This window comes from Molothrus ater, chromosome 5, assembly GCF_012460135.2.
Source record: "Molothrus ater isolate BHLD 08-10-18 breed brown headed cowbird chromosome 5, BPBGC_Mater_1.1, whole genome shotgun sequence".
NCBI lineage: Eukaryota > Metazoa > Chordata > Aves > Passeriformes > Icteridae > Molothrus > Molothrus ater.
The window spans coordinates 47,023,403-47,042,750 of record NC_050482.2 but is presented as its reverse complement, the minus strand read 5'-3'; the positions used below and the strand labels follow the sequence as shown (position 1 = coordinate 47,042,750).

Sequence of the window (19,348 nt, the reverse complement as noted above, 5' to 3'; positions counted from 1 at the left end):
CAAATTTTCTTTACACTAAGTGCAAGGTAGTCCCTACAAGAACATCACAAAAAGTTTGAATGTCTCTTGAAGTCTTTGTTTCTCTAATCAGAGAAAGACCTTGATGAATTCTCAGTCTTCCTGACTAATTTTGTCTTGTTATTTCAGTTTTGTTTCCTTTCAGACTTTTTTTCCCCCATTTCCCAATTGTTGAAAGCTGAGCTGTGATTTATCAAGCACTTTGCTTTTGTCATTCCCAGGTAAGCCACATTCCTTCCACAGAATGGATGCACCAGCATTTCCCACTTGTTGTCTTGCTACCAAATAGGTCCTGAAACAAGAAATACAAAGGAAATGAATAAGGTTTATGCACAGTATACACCATTATACTTACATTTTAAAAAGAAATTTCCTATCTATTTCAAAATATCAATTGCTGCACCAAACTACTCAGTTGTGGGATAAAAAGCACAGGAAGAAACACTGATATTTGGAGACTGTGCATTAACACTAAGTCTTCCTTTTACACAGAAGTAGTAAGAGAAACATGGACAAAGCATGTTAATTTCTTGATCATACATCTAAGCAGTATGCTATTTCCCTCCATCTCTAGCACAAGGTGCTAGATCTCTCATAGGAGAGATAAAGGACACTCAGTCAAGGAACTGGAGAAAAAGCCAAAGCCACACCACAGGAACAACTGTCTATCAAGCTATGTTATTTGGTGGAAGAGCAAAATACTTAAGAAACATGAACAAGCTAGGTTTTTTTGTTGCTGGATTAAAAAAAGTGCAGGAACTGACATTAAGGGCTAAGAGTGGCATGTTCTAATTAAGCAATTGAGACAGGATGTATTATTCACATGACAAACAGGAACTAGACTGCTGAATTTTACAGAAAGGATAATAGAAATATCCCTGCAAAGAAAAAGCAAGTCTGCTGACAAGCAAACCAGCTTCTGGCTACAGAAATCTCTTCTGAAGACAGCATATTTTCATTCTATTTTGTCTAGTTAGCAGCTATTTCACTCACAGTTAAGAAATCAATTAACTGGAAAAAACAGGAAGCCTTGCTTGGTATCTTACAACTGGCTATGCCTACAATTCTGAAGGGCATCAGGAGCCCAAAGCCAGATAGCTCCATTTTTTTTGAAGTAGGTACTTTCGGAGTTAGTGAATTAAATAGAAACAATTTCTATTTCTCTAGAAATAAGGCTTTTTCAAGGCTATTTCAGAAGATTTTAATGAAGTTTAGAAAGTTTTTAACATGTTAATACTAAGATGTACCAGTTTCCAACCAGCATTTAAGTTTAATTCACACTAGCACCTTACTGAAGCAAATGCTTGTGTACTACTATTATTCACAGGAGGAAACTTAAGGCAGATTAAATCAATTGACTGCAACGACATGAACGTATTCTGCATGTGCAGATATTAAGTTATATAACAGTTTAAACACACAGAAGTACTCTCTCCTGGGCAGAAGAAACCACATGCTAACATCTCTTCAGTTAGAAGTGAATTAAAGAAGCTTAAGAAGATAATGGTATATATGCAATGCACAGATAAGATCTAATGGCATATGTGCCACCACAGCATTCAGCCAAGCTATTTTATTACAGACCTTTCCAAAATCTCCCCCAAACACTTCAACCAAAACCCCTGGACATGGGGTTGTTCACTGCTCCTCTCCATGGAGTAGTGCTCAAATTACTGGGTAAGTCACACTGCATTCAGTAACATTGGCACAAAGAGCAGGTTTCTATTATGTAATTGTAAATAACAAACTCATCCTTGTTTTAATATATGTTTATCCACAGTCCATTTCACAATAAGTATCCTCCACTGGTATACTCATCATAAGAATATGGCATACCTGTTTAAACCACTGTACCTACTATAAACTTTCCTGCTAAAACTTTGCTGCTTTGCCATGTTCTGTGCTTCAGCATTTTAAGTGGCCACGATCAATGTACACCATAGTAGCTACAAACAGAAAAATGCTCAGCTCTTTCCCCAGAAGCCTTACTATGCACAGACAGCGACTACGTAGACACACTGAACACAAATACACATACCTGGTTCCTTCTGTCCAGCACACTTCAAAAGATGGCTTCTTCACTTATTTAATGCTGTAACTCTGTAGCTCAAGACTATTTATTCCCAAGATCCTGGTGTGGTCTCTGCATCACAATGTCTTTGTGCCACAGAAGAGATGTCCTCCTCAGCTGGACTTCTTCAGGCCAGTCTCTTACAATCCAGTGATGATACAGCTCCAAATCCACTCAAGAATATCTTGCAGTCCATAAATGAAGAACGTATCAACATAATCCTCATCCGTTATGAAAGATGATGTCTCCTTTCTCTCCAGGAGTGGCCAGTATGTTTCACTCCAATCATAGCACTTACTTGAGGTTTCCTCATGAACAGTTTTTCTGAACAAACTGTATCCAATTAGGCAAAATATTTGCACATCCAACCATAGGGCAGAGTATTCCACATTAAGAGGTGAGCATATTTTAAAAAATTCAGACACCCAAAACCAGTGACCAGCACACTGCTTCTGTGATTCTTCAAATACATTTCACAAACTTCAAATAACAAACAGGTAAAAAGTAGTGTAACCAATCCAGGAAAACAAAGCGACTTAGACAAGGAAATCCCAGAAATCTCGTGTTGTATCAGAAAAGTAGAAATCTTCTTGTACTGTAGGAAATTACTATACATCATGTGTCATCTACAGCAGGTATCCCAAGTGGAGAATGACTTGGCTGATAACACGTGGATCTATCTTGCAGAACACGGAGCTCAAATATTGCAGCAAATTTACAGAAATTTTAAACAAACATGCTGCTGTGGGAGAGCCTTCAGGCTTTCAGAGGCATCCAAACACAGGTCAACAGTAGCAGCTCTAGCGTGGCCAAAGCTCAAAAGAGCAGCAAGAAAATATGACTGGAAGTGCTTATAAAATACTGTGGCAGTGAATAAAGATAGTGAGGCCCAGTAAGATTACTGGGGGGCTGAAAAGGAAGCTGTAACATGAGACAGGAAGACAAGAGAGCATAAACTAGGGACAGGATCATTAAACAGGATTAAATAGTAGGAGAACAAGAAGACATAAGTAGCTGCAACTACAAGAAGAGAAAGGCCAGGCAAGAAAGTTACAGTCAAGGGAAGTCATTAAAGACAAGAAGATACTGAAAAGGAATTTTATTAAACACTGAAGATAAGGAAATACTGAGTTTAAGCAAAACACTAGAAGGAGAAATAAAATAATTCAAAAGAAATAACAGGCAACTTAGTGAAGTTGACATTTACAGTTGTGGCCAACCAAATCAGCCAGACATCAAGACACAGGGAGATATCAAGTACTACCTTCAAGCATCTGTCAACAAGATCAGAATACTAGACACACAGTCTAGACTTTGAAATGCTTCAAAATTTAACACCACTGGATAGCTTTCCAAAGGTTTTTATACATTTAGTATCCACTAAAATATGAATTAAAAAGCTCCAGTGCCACAACAAAACAAGTAGGTCTTTATAAACTTGATTCTCAGTCAGCTCTGTCAGTTTAGCTGAACCTTAGCTCTCAGCAAACCCAATGCTGGAATACTCACTATTCTTCCTGAAAAGACTCTGTTAATGCATTAGTACCCCAGCTCAAAGAATTTTTATTTTTAGCAGTTCTCACAGCATCAGCATGCCTTAGTTCTGATCCGAAGCTTCCCCTACCAATCCGGTTCTGAATTTAATAAACCAAGACCAGCTGTGTCGTAACAGCTTCAATACATATGCAGACAGAATCTGAAAGATCCAACACCTCACCCTTGATCTAGGTCATGGCTAGATGATTGTCTTTGGTACCAACACAATACAAAAGCCTTGTGAAATATGCAAGACAAGCCGCTGTTCCAGGGATTTACCTTTCTGCAAGCAGGACAAAGTCCATTCTCATCAGTGCGAATACGATGCCAACAGAAACGACAGATTTGGTACCCACAGGTGCAAGGGAAGAAATTGATGTCATCAATTTCCAGAGGCTCCATGCAAAGAGGGCATTCCACAGGGTCTTCCTTAGCGTCAGGGCTGCGAGACATCTTTATATGTTCGCAGAGCAGCAAAAGTTTATAATAACTTAATAGACCAAGAAGGTCAGCACTTGAAGGTCTGTAAAAGGGAAATAAAAAGAAAAAAAATTATTTAAACTGTGTACAACTTTTCTTTTGTACCTTTTAACATTTCAGGTTTTCATCACTTTTCTTCTCCCCACACAAGTTATCTACTAAAACACAAGTTTCTGCCAAATCGATTTGATTGTCTTTTCCTACTTACAAGCCTCACAAATAATAAAACGGTGGTACTGGTGATGCACCCTCCCCACCTGGACAGACAAGCACTTTGGTAGTTCACTGGCCTGTATGGGTTTCAAAATGCAGATTGCAAAGAAATCAGTGTATACCATACATTGTTGTATGCTATGTACATTAACCTCCTTTAACTACTGCTTTCTTGAAGTCCTTTACAAACCCAAAGTCAAATCCTTGAATGCGGGACTTAATGTTTATGAACAATTTATTCCTTTGCTCAGAGACTTGGAACAATGAGATTTGCAGTAACATTTAGGTCATCCATTCAAACTTTTGAGGTTACAGAATTAACAAACAAAACCAAGGAAAGCTTCTTACTCAGGATAATTTATTTCTTTTGTCTACCTCATTGTTTTGGTCCAGAGACTGATCTGAGATCAGCCTTAGGACTACTTCATTAGCCATGATTTTTAAGGTACACATCATTCTACATGTGTCAAACTTCCATCCAAGTCAGCTATCTTTTTCATCAGCACCCAATTCACACCAAAGCCAAAATACACACAATGTGGTTGAAAAAGCTCAAGTTTTAATTTGGAGTGCAGCCACAAGAAGATATTTCTGAACGAGAATTTTGAAGAAGGCCAATATTCAAGTCACTATTAATTTCCTGAAATCAGCCATTTGAGTATGCTTCTATTCTCAGTTTAAGGATGCAGCACAGGAAATTTACTTTCAGATTCAAAACAAGACACTTGGAGTCACCACTGAGAAAATTAATGTGGGTGTTTTCTTCTTATTTCTTTTAAGTGATGCTCTGGATATATGAAATTGTATCCAATCTCAACAAGCTGTCTCCATCTGCTGCACGAGATATGCATGTAGATGGGGCAGAAATCAAGGGCAACAGTAGAATTTTTAGGTGGACCTTTGGAAGAAAAATAAAAGGAACAAATGAACAAAAACTAAAAACCCATTGATAAATAGTGAAAAGATGTGACCAGAATTGATAGCTGGATTGTCATACTAGCTTTAATGAACTACACCACTTCTTTAGAAATAAGTGAACTCTAAAGTTTTTAAAATACAGAATTATTTTTACAACCATGTTTTTCCCAAAACATCACTAATGGAATTATAATTGAACCACACACACAAAATCTGGAGTCCCCCTCTACTCTCCCAAAAAGTTTTCTGTTTCATTTCTAACCAAAAGCTACTGGATTGTGTACTGTCCAGTATTTCTCCAGGCTTTTACGAGAAAATCCAGAAACCAAATCTCACACACCTCTATCTGAGGAAGAGTGACATTTAATTCTGTCCCTGGAAATAAGATGACTGAATTGTTGTGAGATCAAACCCTTGCTCACAGATTTCAGTATGGTCTGATGTTAGCCTTAGATAGCACTGATTTAATACTTTTACCACCCCCCTAAAAAAGAAAAACCAAACAATTGGTTGTATTTTGATTTTCCTCACCCCATATCATACTTTCTTGCATGAAGTCTATCTTGAGAAGACCAAGAGGTTCCAGCTCAAGTTGGGACCCCCCACCTTACTGGACCAGATCTGTCTAGCATCAGTCTGCAATACTCATTCCTGTCTGCACACCACTTCAGGGACAGAAATTCCTCTACAAGCAGCCAGGAAAGAACCCTGAGAGGTAAAACCACACACACAATCAAAGCACCATCCAAATACACAGCAGAGAGCGTATAGCTTTGTATGCGAATGGCTGCATTGTCACCAGGTTAACCTGCAATCACAGGCTGATACCAGAAGACCAGACTACCTGCAATTCCAACTAGTTTGGTAGGTAGTATATCCTCCAAGCACAAAGTGTACTTCTGGTAAACATATACCACTGCCCTTGAGAGAAATGAAATGACCACAAAAAAGTAAGGATAAGAGAACAACTATCAGATGCTGTAAGTATAACTTCTCTATATAGTATGCATTAGCAACAACACTGTCCTCTTTCTGACTGTCACAATGACTAAAATCAAAAAGTTAAACTTCTATGATAATACAGCAGCTTTCATTTCATTATCTGTGCTTTCATTCATACTATATTCACAATCATTTTGACAGTCTCAAAACTAGGTTCCGGAAGTTTACCAGCGTTTCCTACAAAGAATGCTAGCAGAATCTGACCTGAAGGGAAAAAAGGATTACATTGTTTGGGAGCTTTGTTTTAAAGAACACATCCCCACTGGCTGAAAAATGGGAGGGACTGTTAAAAGGCCCCAAAACATCATTTAAGTAGTTATTAGGCAGATAATACACACTTTTACAGTAGCCTGTAAACACTTTGTGTAAGCTTTTCACACTTGTACAGCAACAACACCATAACAATATGAAAATGACTTTAAATCAAAGGGATAAACTCAACAGATTTTGTTCAGTTTGGCTTTGGATTTAACTTTGTGACAGATCTCCCAACAACAGGTCAGTAAGCACTCCGTCTATTCTTTATACTTCATACTCATTCCACCACATGCTCAGCAGCTCTGAGCCTATTGAAACACACTTAAGTAAAGCTATACTAGTACTAGTGAAACTGTAGTTAAAAGAGAAACTTTCACCGCTACAGTAAAATCACTGAACTGACTTAGGAAGTTATTATTTGGAATCTCCACTAAGAAATGTCATCAGTTCACGTGGCTAAAAAGCATGACATATTAGCTAGTGCCTCTGGGATATGCAGATGAGCTCTAACAAAACTGCAACATAATTAACATTTATGAGCTGTTTAAGTTAACACCAAGAGTTCAGCAGCTGCTAGCAATAATGTCAATAGCTTGCTTCAGTCAGCAAATGGCCTGTTATTTTACAACAAGGAGTAAGGAGCAGCTGTGTGCCATGTTTCTTGAAACTGAGGAAATATTTATTTACTTGGCCACAGACCATTCAAGCATCCCATTTAGAGATTCTCCACTGGAGTGTGTCTCCATTTCAGAAGGGTTTATATACCAGGATTTGTGTCTGAAATCTGCATCGGAACAGCGCTTGTTTCTTTTCAAAACTGGAATAACATGCAGAGTAAGGCATCAAAAATGCATTCTGCATATAGTTCATGCACTACCAACAAACACAGTGTAACTAGTCAGCTCTAAGACCATTCTGAACAATTCCAGATAACAGCACAGGAAAAGTAATGAAGCAATAGCAAAAAACAAAAGGCAGTATTATATGTTGTGCTTGATCCAGAGTATTTTGTCTTTGGGATCAAGTTCAAAGAGATGAAATTAATCACGTCTCAGGAGAAAAGGAAGAAGATTGTGCACATCTACACATGCTTTACAAGCAGATAGAATTTGTACATACATATCCAAAACTCCAATGACTGAAGTCAAACATGGCTCCAACAGTTCGCCATCCTGTTTACAGGACACTATGCCAAAATATTCGCACAGAGATGAAGTAGAAGTGGACAATGTCCAGCAGCATGCTTGAGGTGTAGCGATTTTGTAAAAGGTAATATCCAAACTACAGAAATATGAAATTCTGTGCTTTATCCCTTGTACTGTACCAACTAATAAGTTCTTTTCCAAACACATACGGAATGGAAAAAATGGAGACATTTTTATTAACTTTAAGTGCTTACTTAGCAGATGGCAGCTGTGTCTAATCAGCTTCACCAAACAATTGTTACTCCTGATAAAATCCTCTGGTCTTTGCAGCTGAGGAAAAAGTGATCCTACTATTTGAGGGTACTGACCTAAACACAACTTCTAATATACCTAGTGATTTCAGCCCATTGTAGGATGCAGATGCTTGCTGCCTTTCTCTCTTGCACTTGAGGTGAGCAAACAAGTTTAACTTCCAGCAGTATATCTTCCCTATTTAATTTTAAAAGGGGTCATAAAAAAAGGAGGGGAGGAGGCAGGGGGAAAAATAAACTTATTATGCCTTGTTTTTCCTCAACAGTTTGAGACTTGACACACACTCCTCATCTCTCCAAAGCAGACATGAGAACATCTCCATTTGCTAGCAGTTCATTTTAGTAAACACGTCCCTTACAGTTTAAGTTCTCCTCCAGGAGGGGCAGCTAGCTCCAGAGAATACAGACACATTCTTCTTCTCACACAATGGAGTGAATCCAGCCTTGCTACTTGCTTTAAGAAAACACAAGTGTCACAGACAAAAGTTCTCAAAATCTAGTTATGAAAAAAACTCAGTAAAGACTCACATCCCAGAAAGTATTTGGAGACTTAGGGCCTCTTGAAGGAAAAAAAAATCCAGACATGCATTAGCTAATGTTTCACTTGAAGTTGAAACATACCTGACACTTGAAGTGAAACAGGTCGGAGTCTATGCACTGAACCTTTAGTAAGGGCTCATTAAACTTACGCAAACAGAAACCCATGCTTTTTTCCTGGCCTTGTATCTCTTGAAACTCATCAGCCATGAGAAGTCTCAAAACTTCAGTGTATGCAGATGCTTGCCCATATAATGCTACTGGGAAGGCAGCTCCCCCTGGCAAGACCCCTGCTCCCACTCTGCTGCAGGATCACTTCCCTTTCTACGCTTCACCTCCGTGTTGATCCACATACAAGCTGGAGGGAGAAGGACAAGCAGACTGCAGACAGCAGCAATAATGGGTTATCCCTTCCTTGAAGCAGGGTAGAGTCAGCAGCTCTGTCAGCACAGCACTCTCCTTCTGGCCAGCTTTGCCAGGGGGGTACGTTTAAGTCAGCTGAGGCACATTTAAGACAACCTGCTTCCACTAGTGACTATTAGAAGGAAAACAACACCCACCTTCTTCAGACTGCAAGTAAGAAAGGCTATCACTTCATTGCATTGCAGTGACCACTTGAAGCTTCACCTTAAAACCTTTCATAGGCACACTACAAAGAAAAGCCAATTTTTACTATTTAAAAACAGAACTGAGGGAGATTTGGTGAGTCAGCAGATAATCTATATGGCAAAAAGTTCCCAACATACCAAATCCTTGTAACAGACACAAGACTAGCTGTTTTCACAAAGTCATCCACACAATTCAGAAGAATCTGTGAAACTTCCACATAATTTTCCATCTTTTTGACATGCTGCCCTGTATTTGCCTGTCTTTTTTTGAGCCCTACCAAAGAAGAGAGGTCCCTTTCTCCCACCAGCCCTCCACTCACATCAAAATACAGTAATATTTTACAATCACCTGGTCAGCAATACTGACATATGAGACAGCCAACATTTTCAGGAGTACTGAAAAAGGGGTATGCTTTTCTGAGTTTTGTGGCTCTGTTACTGACTGGGAACAAAGACACTTCAGTAGCAAGCAGCAGGCTCCTGAATTCATCCAAGCTAATTTTCATTTGAGACCAATGAAAAGTTCACTTCCTACTTCTATTTCCTGACTGTGCTGAACATTTAAAGCAAATGCACTATGGATTGTAAAATCATGTCCTGTAATTACAAAGTCCATTATCCCCCATGGCCTCTTTCTGGGATGTTTATTACTGTGTTTGTAATCTACAGCTACATTTTGATCACAGGACAAACAACTTCTAAGAAAAGTTAAGACACTAAGTCCCAAATGTTTGGAAAGTATGACCAGGAATCATGCAGTCATCTCAGTACTTGTGAAAACACTGTTACACTGGCTAGGATTAGCCCCAAGTTATTTAGCTCAGAGGTCAAAACTGAAGCCTCTAGACACTCCCCTGCTTTGTGTCTCCCTACAGGTGCCTAGGGAGCTCACCCTCATGGTCTCAGACTTCAAATTCTGCCAGCATAAGCAGCTGTACCATTACTTGAACCAAAAGACCAAAACATAACTATCTTTGCATGGTAATATTTAACTAAATCCATCCTTCATCTCCATCACACAGCCATACAGAAGCCGGCTCAATTATTGTGAAAACACAGAAACAAACATCTAGAAGTAGCAACTGCTCAAGCAGCATGTTCAGTAACAGTGCAACACAGCCAAAGAAAGCACCTGAGAAGTTTCTACCTCGTGCCTTCAAGGCAGCTAATAACAAAAATAGTCAGATGACTCCTGCTAAATGAAAAGGGACCTAATCATTCTTTATAAACCCAAAGTGAACACAAACTATTTTAAGACAGTTACATGGCAAAGAAAAAGAAGTTATAGACCACAAAAAGATACTTTTTCTCTCATTTAAACTGAACCAAGAATTGGTCATCATTGGCTTATTTTTACAGCACCCAGAACACTGCATAAAGGGCTACAGTGACACATGAATGCCAAGTAAGATATTTACTCAGATAACTTACTTTCTTACAAGTCATTAACAGAATCAAGACATAATTTATTCAGAAAAGGCCAAGTAAGATTTTGACAAATTCATCCACAAGCGCATAAAGGTCTGGACATAATTATACAAGACAACACTATCCCAGCATGTAGGTCATCTCACTCAATGAAATTACAAGCATAATATTGGCCTCTAATTGTAAAAATTAATTTCCCACATTCAGTTCTAGGATTCCTTTTCTTCCACTTTCTGCAGGCCTCTAATTTTTATTTTCTGTACTTACAGTATCACTATATATAGATATTACATGTCTAAAGCAATTGGATAATGAATTAGAAATGGGCTATACAATTATTAGTTTACATAGTTTAAGTCTCTGTCACACACAGACCATGTAATATTGGTATATATATTCCAGCATGGTTATTTCCTTCTGACAAAGTAGATGCTCAAGCAACAAGTGAAGCAAAATAGCTATACCTCTACACATTTGTATACAGCAAGTCATACCTCACAAATTGTTGTCAATGCATGTTGCAGAGACCATAACATGTAATACTAAAACAAAAATAAATCTGTCTGCTCTCATTTAATATTAAATATGTTCCATCTGAACTACTCTGAAATCCCTAAATCTCACATTACTGGGAAAAAGGCTACTACTCCATGCCTTGTAGCTTCTCCTCAGAGCATCTGCTGCCAGTCACTGTCAGAAACATGATCTAGATACACCAACTTGCCAATCACGCAGCAAGCACAGGTGGCTATTAAAGCGGCTGTTTGGGCAATGGAGGGGCTTTATGGTGCTCACACAGCACTCCAGCGTCAAACACTTGCTTTGCACTTGGGGTGTCTACACATCACTGTGCCATAGTCCAATTTCTCCACAGCGTTGTGTTCTATCTAGTTCCTACTAAGGTGCCACATACACTGAGACATGATCTACAGATTAATTTAGAACTTAAACTCCAAAATTCACAAAAATTCCACATGCCACCACAGCCACTACATCACCAATACCCTTCCCCTCTGCTCTGCTGTTCAGGATATTCTTCCACCTCCCATGACACAGCTCAGCTCTCTCTTCCTGTCTCCTAGGTAATCCTCTCACCATCTTCCATTTTCATTTGATCTCCTGGTACCATTCAAGCTATTCACATTTCTGTAGGATGCCTTCACCCAAAAGATGAAAAAAAACCCCAGCATTTGTTCCAAGCTTCCAGGTATCAGAGTTTTTATCAGTCCATTTCTTCCTTCACAGAAGAGGTGAGAACATGCCATTCTATAACAAAAGTTTCTTGTGTTAGTTTGTACTAGATAGCATTCTTAATAATAATGGCAAATATTCTCAGATCGAATTAGAAAGAACAGCTCAGGTCCGAAGAACTCCACATCCTTTAAAGAGCAATGACCCAGAAATTCTTACACACACAGGAAAATCAGCCCACTTGAGGCTGTAAGACTAAGACTGTATTTGAATATAACCCATTTGCATAACTCTGCCTGCAGCCATTACCTTCTGGATAATTTTCCAGAAGGATTTACTTTTGACCTGTTGCTCCAGCTGCATTAGTTCACACAGACTAAATATTCCAACTGGTCTGATCTGAAAGTCATACCACCACTGAAGAACAATCTGGCACAGAACACCAACACAGTATGCCCAGAATGAAGCATATAATTTTTTTTTTAACTTGCATTCAAGGACAGCTCAGCTTTTACATTATAGAAAAACTCTTGATTTGCATTTTCACAGTGCAGTATGAGCAAGACCAATGCAGCATCTTTAGAAGTCCTAGCCTGCTTATCCAGCTGTACTCTTTAAAACTACAGCAGTTCTACTGTCCAGTGCAAAAAACCTGTAAGTAGTTTTCTTATTCGTTCGTGGATATTTATGTTATCCAAATGAAGGAAAAAGAAAATTCAGTTAAAACTCCAGCAAACAGATCTCCAGAGATTTAAGTATCTATTAGATAATTGCCTTCCTCTATAGCAGACGAATTCTCTTATTTGCCCCTGAAGAAGCAGGTACAGAAACAGTACCACACAAAGCATAACCAAAGAAATTTATCTTGTCAGCAGAGCAAAAGCACAATTTTTTCTCTGGATTTTTTACAAAGATTCTAAGATTTTTAATCGTTAATAGGCAGCACTTTTGCTCTTGGGGGAATAGTATCCAGTAGCCAACACACACACTTCTGAAATTATCTTGGGAATAATACTTGGAAAGTTAGAACTGCTAGGGGCAGGGGGGAACAAGCACAAAAAAGGAGGATAGAAGCTGATGATACTGAAGAGATATGCACTCTATAGTGCATGGTGCTGCAAAGAAAAGACACACATATATTCCTTTAGCCAGTAAGAATTACCAAAACGGCTTGTAGAAAATTGGCTATAAAACCCAAATCAGCATGATCACAGCTTATGGCTTCTTTTCTCAACCTGCTAAGTGTATCAGGAACCTTCCAAATTCTTTAACTCTCCTTATGAAGTGCCAAGTTGTCGCAGCAATATTAAGTGATAACAAAGTGATAACAAACCAGGGAAGTGTAGCAGCCACATACTAGTATTATCAAAAAACCCTCACACAAGACACACAGCAAGTAGTAAATTTTCTGTTTAAGTGGGGGGATTGACCACCCCACATGTCTTGCCTCTAGCCAAGAGTCCCCTTGAACATTGTTTGTGATTTCACAGACTGTTTGAGCTGTTTTTCTTCAATAGAAAGAGTACAAATCAATGTACAAGATAACCTTTCTTCCTTGTTACTGAGACATGAATAAAACTAAGAATTATTCACTCTGAAGCTTAATAACACAGCTGAATACACTTCAGAATGAGGATATGGGTTAGTAACTACCCCTCAGTTCCCTTCCATTGCTTTCCCAATTTCAAGGATGCTAGTTAGGACACCAGAAAATCTGAGACAGAAGCAATTTTAAGTAATTCTCAAAGTTTCTTATGTATGTGTTAAAAATTTATTTTAAACAACCTTCAAGAAACAGGTAACAGAGTATTTAATGTTTGTTTCTTCTCCACCTTCTCAATTAAAATGTTTTTATTAGCCTTTAACTCAGTTGTCCAATATTTTCAAATAACTTGACCTTTACAGAGCAACAGTTATGATGCCACTTTCAAGTCATTTTTAACAGCAAACATGGACATAATATCAGCCTAATTACTGATTTCTTAGCAACAACAGTATTAAATCTCTCATGTTTCTCCATAATGCATGAAAGCAAAAAGACTTTTTGGTTGGGTTGGAAGGGGAGAAAAGCACCCAAACAAGTTTAAGACAGAGAAAGAAAGCCTTATACAGCTCATCTATAGGTTCTGGATGAGTAGTGATTCCAGCTTGAGTGCTTCTGCTAACCAAGTAATAATGCAAAGCATTGAGCCCAGAAGAATAAAAACTCTTTGTCAAAGTCCAAGCACTTCTCAGTGCACACAATTCCATCTTGAAACTCACTGGCAGCTGATGCCAGAAATTAGAAGACTGGCATAAAGTAAAGCCGTAGACTACATTGGAAATGCTGTCTTATACTAGTAAAACACAAACTATTACTGCATCCCTTCCCTAGTTACAAACTGTGAAGCACCTATGTCAGTGCCTCCCCTACAAGTTTGTACTTCTATGTCTAACATTAACTTAGGTAAAAAAATTTCATTTCACTCCAAAATCATGTGGATACTTACAAAGAATCCAAATGAACATCTGATTCTGCAGACTGTAGCTTTATTCCTCATAACTCAGTGTCCTACTGGATGCCATGAAGCAATGAAACCTTCTCAGGTCTTTTTAAGCATGAACTGTGATAATCCAGAATAGTTTGAATAGTACAGAGACAGGATGAGCCTGTCTCACTCCTCAAAGTTTCTAAAAAGACCTCAAAAGGAAAAAAAAAATTAAGGGAAAAGTAGCCTAATATGTATATAATAAAATCTACATTCTTTAATCAGAGTCAAAAAACTCCAGAGATTCCTTTTTAAAGCTGCAATTGCTCCCTCAGAAAGCCAACAGGAACCACACCTTTCTGTCTCAAAGTAATGTTTCCACACCTAGGTCAGCCCTAGGAGCAGCAGCATCAGCAGCTGGCTACTAACTGGAGCTCTTGACTTTAACTGAAGACGACCACAATAGAGTAAGTAGTGATAATCATCAAACCCCTGCCCAGACATCACCATACAAGCCATTCTTGAAAAGGTCAAGATGAAGCAGAGACAGTAAAATTATTTACTTTAAAAATATGAAACACTTTGTACTTCTGGATCTAGAGATATGGTGTAGGAGCAATAGCCAGCTGCTGTCATTCCTCTACATAGGAGAGAACTCAAGGAAAACTGCTGGAGCAGTAACAGCCTCTGACAGACTACCAGCTTTTCTGTACTATCCCATTTAAACTATTTCCAAGTCTCAATCAAGTATTTTGCCTTTAAGTGACTCTGATTACATATAGTCAAACTAAGATGAAGAATTTGAGGGTTTTTTTTAATCAGGTAATTCAGCAGTAATTTCTCTTCACGTAACTCATGGTTTTTGAATATGCTGTGGTCTACAGCTCACTTAGAAAAGAAAGAAAGAAAAGGAGAAAAAAAAGTGAACAGATCTCCTGACTGTGTTCCTGATTCAGCACATGAAGAACAATGCCAGAATTTTCTCTTTAGGAGCATCAAGCCAAAGTTAATGAAGTTGCATTTTGAATTTTCAAGAAAAATACACAGTTTGAGTAAGAGAATGGCAATCAGCAATCAATTACAGAATGTTGACATGTGAATTGACATTCCCAATCACTAAATACTACAAACATCTTGAATATATTAACCCACCCATAGTCTGGAACTGAGATTTCTTGCCTCCATTGATAATTATAGAAGCTCCAATGTGTTAGTACACATGGCCTGAAAAGTTGGCAGAAGTTTCTCCCTCCATACGTGCACATTCATTTTTACCCAATACTTTTTCAATACAAGTTCTACTTGCTACAAATAAGGAGTGAAAATTTATAAAATCAAACATAATTAATGCCTGATCTGTTTTCAAACAAACTTCAATGAGGTTAAAGAATAAATCTCTTCACAAACTTTTTATGCAAAAGAGCTATAAATTCTAGTTTATATTTATTTTAAAAGCCATTTTACTTAGGACTTGGATTAGGTTTGTCTCTACAAGTTTATAACTTACATCCAGGTTTACTTTCACAAAGTCTTGTCAGTGATCCATGTTGATAAGACAACTGGGGAGGAGCCCAGTTTTTTACCTGCTGAGCCTGTACTTCACACAGAAAAGATAAAGTATAAAATTTCTCATGTTTAACTTAAATGAAGAAAAGCTCTCCCACCATAACTTCATTAAAAGTCCTGAAGATAGCTACCAGGAGTTAGTCAGGCAACAGATACACACTCCATGAAATCTCACAGCTCTCTGCAGAAGTACATCAGGAAATGATGTCTCTGATCAACAAAACCTACAAGAAGCTAATTTAATGTTTCAAACTGCTGAATCAGCCAGGTAACCACACTCACACTACACACACAATTGCCAATTGCATTGCTCTTATTTTGACACTACAGGTACTACCTGACTTTCCCAGGATTCTACTGTATTGCAGTGCTTTCATTTACAAGACTTTAAAAGACATCATAAGCAAATCTACAGCAAAAAGCATTTCTGTGTCCAGTAATACCATATATTATTAAGGAGAAACATTTACCCACAGCACTGAGATACTGTCCATAAGATGCTTTTCTAGTCACTAGCAAGAAATAAAAATTTGAGGACGACATTAGTTACACTGAGATTGGTTTGATCTAAGCGTAAACTGGGAGGACAGACGCTTCTGTAGTATTACTTGAACATCATTACACAAAAAACCAGTTATAACCCAACTCCAAAACTTTAGCATTGACAAAAGAGACTAACTTACTTACTGCTAGTATCACTTGGAAAAAGCTGCTTGTGACCAAACTATTCTTTGTTGGTTTGCTTGTTATGATAAATAAAACTTATTTCTTGGCACAGCAGTATCTCAAATAAACAGATCCAAGCACCTCCCAATATACTGCAACTTCATATATAATCTGTACAGACAGCCACAATTGAAATCTTAAACATTTGAAGAAAAAAGAAACAACACCTCCACAGTCAGTAAGTTACATGGCCTCATATTGCTTAATTAGGAGGACTCTTCTCTAATGTTTTTCATGCTGGTAGTGTCGATTCTCATCAGCAAATGGCTTTCAATAGCCAAGAGGGCAGTTTTAACCTAAAGATCAATAGAAGTAAATTCTGGAAAAGAGCAGCATCAAAATATACAGAGCACAGAGTTCTGAAGAACTTCAGGTACTGCTATATGTAAAATGTGCAGGGACAAAATAAAAATATAGAGGCTACACAAGCCCAGTTTGAGCAGTGTCCATGGGGGTGCATATTTATCACCTGGTAGCAAACCTTATGTCAAGATTCCCTCTAGGTGGAGAAAGATCATCTTCAATCATTTTCTGCTTGAATACTCTTAGCTGGAGTTTGAAAATCCATTCATTTTTACTTTGCCTTGGATAAAGTTTCTGGGAAGAAAATTAGTTAATCATGTATTTGTTAAGAGTTTGAGCCCACTTCTGCCAATAATTTAGAGCTGAAGTTGACAATAATGCTGTATTTTTGATAAGGTAAATCAAAGTCAAGTCACATGAGCATGTGTCCCAGTGTTCTTCCAGTCAGCTGCCAAAGTAAGCTTGTTCTCGTTACTCTGCCTTCACAGGTATAAAGCAGAGGAAGCAGGCTGCCATGGATCAAAATAGTCCACCTAAATCTTTAGGATGCAAGGCATGGGGAAGACTCCACAGTGGACCAAAAAGCCAGAGTTCTTCTGTAATGAGGAGGATGGCAGGAGCACAGAGAACACCCTGCAACCAGCCCCAGGGAGCATAAACAAATCACCACATGTAGCCTGGGCACGTTCAGAGAAAGCCCAAGTCTCCTCAGCAAGGGCAAGCACCCCACAGAGATGAGTACCACAATCAAGTTTCTCTTCACTTTTTCTGATGATGATCAAACCTACAACACCAACAAACAGGAATGAGAGACAAGTCCCTAGATAGGCCTTCATACAACAGCACACAAGCATCTACTCATCTTCCCAAATCTGGCCCTATCAAAGGAGCCAGAGAAAAGCCTAAATCACTTCCTGGGGAAGAAGAAACTCCAAATCAATCACAGCCCAGAGGCATGGTTCCAAGAATTAATTCAATGTGTTCCAAAACTTTTGATTTACAAGATAATCTTGCTGACCAGTATCAAAGAATTTCAGCAAAAGAGGTCAATATACAAGAATTTTGTTTTAAGAGGCTACTGTTAGCCCCCCCCAGATAATTGGCCTCTTGAATCAACATGAAGTCTTTTCCTTGCCCCCTCCACAAGGCACCTCTACTGTGAAACAGCAACATAAAACCTTCAAAGTCTGGCAGATTACCCCAAACTGAAAGCTTCCTTGCACAGTTTGTTTTACAGAAGGATCACTCATTCCTAAACAAGGCCCATTATACTCAATCATTGCTCTAGACATGATACATTATGTGTACAGAACCTGTCTTGCAGAAGAGGAATTCAGAGAGCTGGTGCTAACAAAGCTGAGATGACTGTAGTAACACTACCTCACAAGAAAACACCCAGATTTTCCCTGAAATAGGAGACTATGCAAGATTTCAAGAGGTAAGGAGAAGTTGTAAGAACACAATATTATCTGTGGATTAGGTTGCTATTGAAACAACCAATGTTTGAAACTACACAAGAAAACTCATAACACTGTTAAGTGTCACATTCCTTATATTCAGGATTAGCTTTCAGAATATATTGGCAAATTTGGTCCATTCCTGGAAAATCTAACACTCATTCCTGAATTGAATTAGAGATCAATGAAAATAGACTTAGGAGGCTGAATGTTTAGATCTCAGTAAAACCTGAAAGCATTTGTAAAATATGTCTTACCTTTCTACAAAACAAGCTGAATGAGTTTGCTTTGTAGCCTCCCACAGCAGCTGAGATCCTTGCCTTTGTGAAAGGTAGTTTTCCCCACTAACACTTCACACCATCCAACCTAGTATGGTTAAAAGATCATGGAAGCACAAAAAAAAAAACAAGGAGGGGGGGGGGGAACTTAGTATGCCATCATGACTTCCTGAAAAGCTGTAGCTTTCACTGAAAATCCTTGACTTGATTATCATGGCCCTTTTTCTCACTATGGGGAGAAACACAAGTAGAAAGTTGTCTTGCATCAGTAACAGTGCAAGCATTTTTTGTTTGGGGCCAGAGATGGGAGTGTCAGGAAAAGAGTTTTTTGGGCTGTACATCTATATTGGCTACACACTCTCAGGGACAACTGAAAAGCTCTGCTTATTGTGGTCTGTTACAGTGCCAGACTCCGCATGGCCAGCACCATGATAATCACCAAAAGTTCTCAGGACTGAACAGTCCCAAAAGCTTCACAGTCCTCTCTAGATAAAAGGGCAGGAACAGAGATTCTAGAAGTCTCAAGGCAGTAGGTCTAGAACATCAAATACGGAAAGAACATACTCTATTCATTGATCAGCATTGCAATCCACTGATTGTTCTTTCAGCAGAACAATCCTTTCTCTTTAAAGACGGTGGTCATGGAAGAGGCCTCTACAGGCTCAGGAAGGCTTTCCTAGCATTTTTTATAGAGAAGGTGAACCCATACAAAAACATATCAAAGCAGACCTCAAAGACATAAGGTTACAAGCTGCAGGGACTTCTTTAAGAAACAAAATGTACATGGTGTTTTATTTAAAAAGTCATAAGAACCAAAGAGCAATTTCAAAGAGC

The 19,348-nt window shown here is 38.5% G+C and overlaps 1 protein-coding gene across 4 annotated transcripts in view; it reads right to left on the bottom strand.

Annotated features, from left to right (window-relative positions):
* Positions 1-19,348, bottom strand: part of CNOT4 (CCR4-NOT transcription complex subunit 4) — a 76,662-nt gene that overhangs the window by 39,222 nt on the left and 18,092 nt on the right. For all 4 annotated transcript variants that reach the window (XM_036401299.2, XM_036401301.2, XM_036401300.2 and 1 more), the window contains exon 2: positions 3,905-4,148. In XM_036401299.2, the coding sequence (XP_036257192.1) occupies positions 3,905-4,078 (174 nt within the window). In that variant the 5' untranslated portion in view covers positions 4,079-4,148. The remainder of the gene's footprint in view (positions 1-3,904; positions 4,149-19,348) is intronic.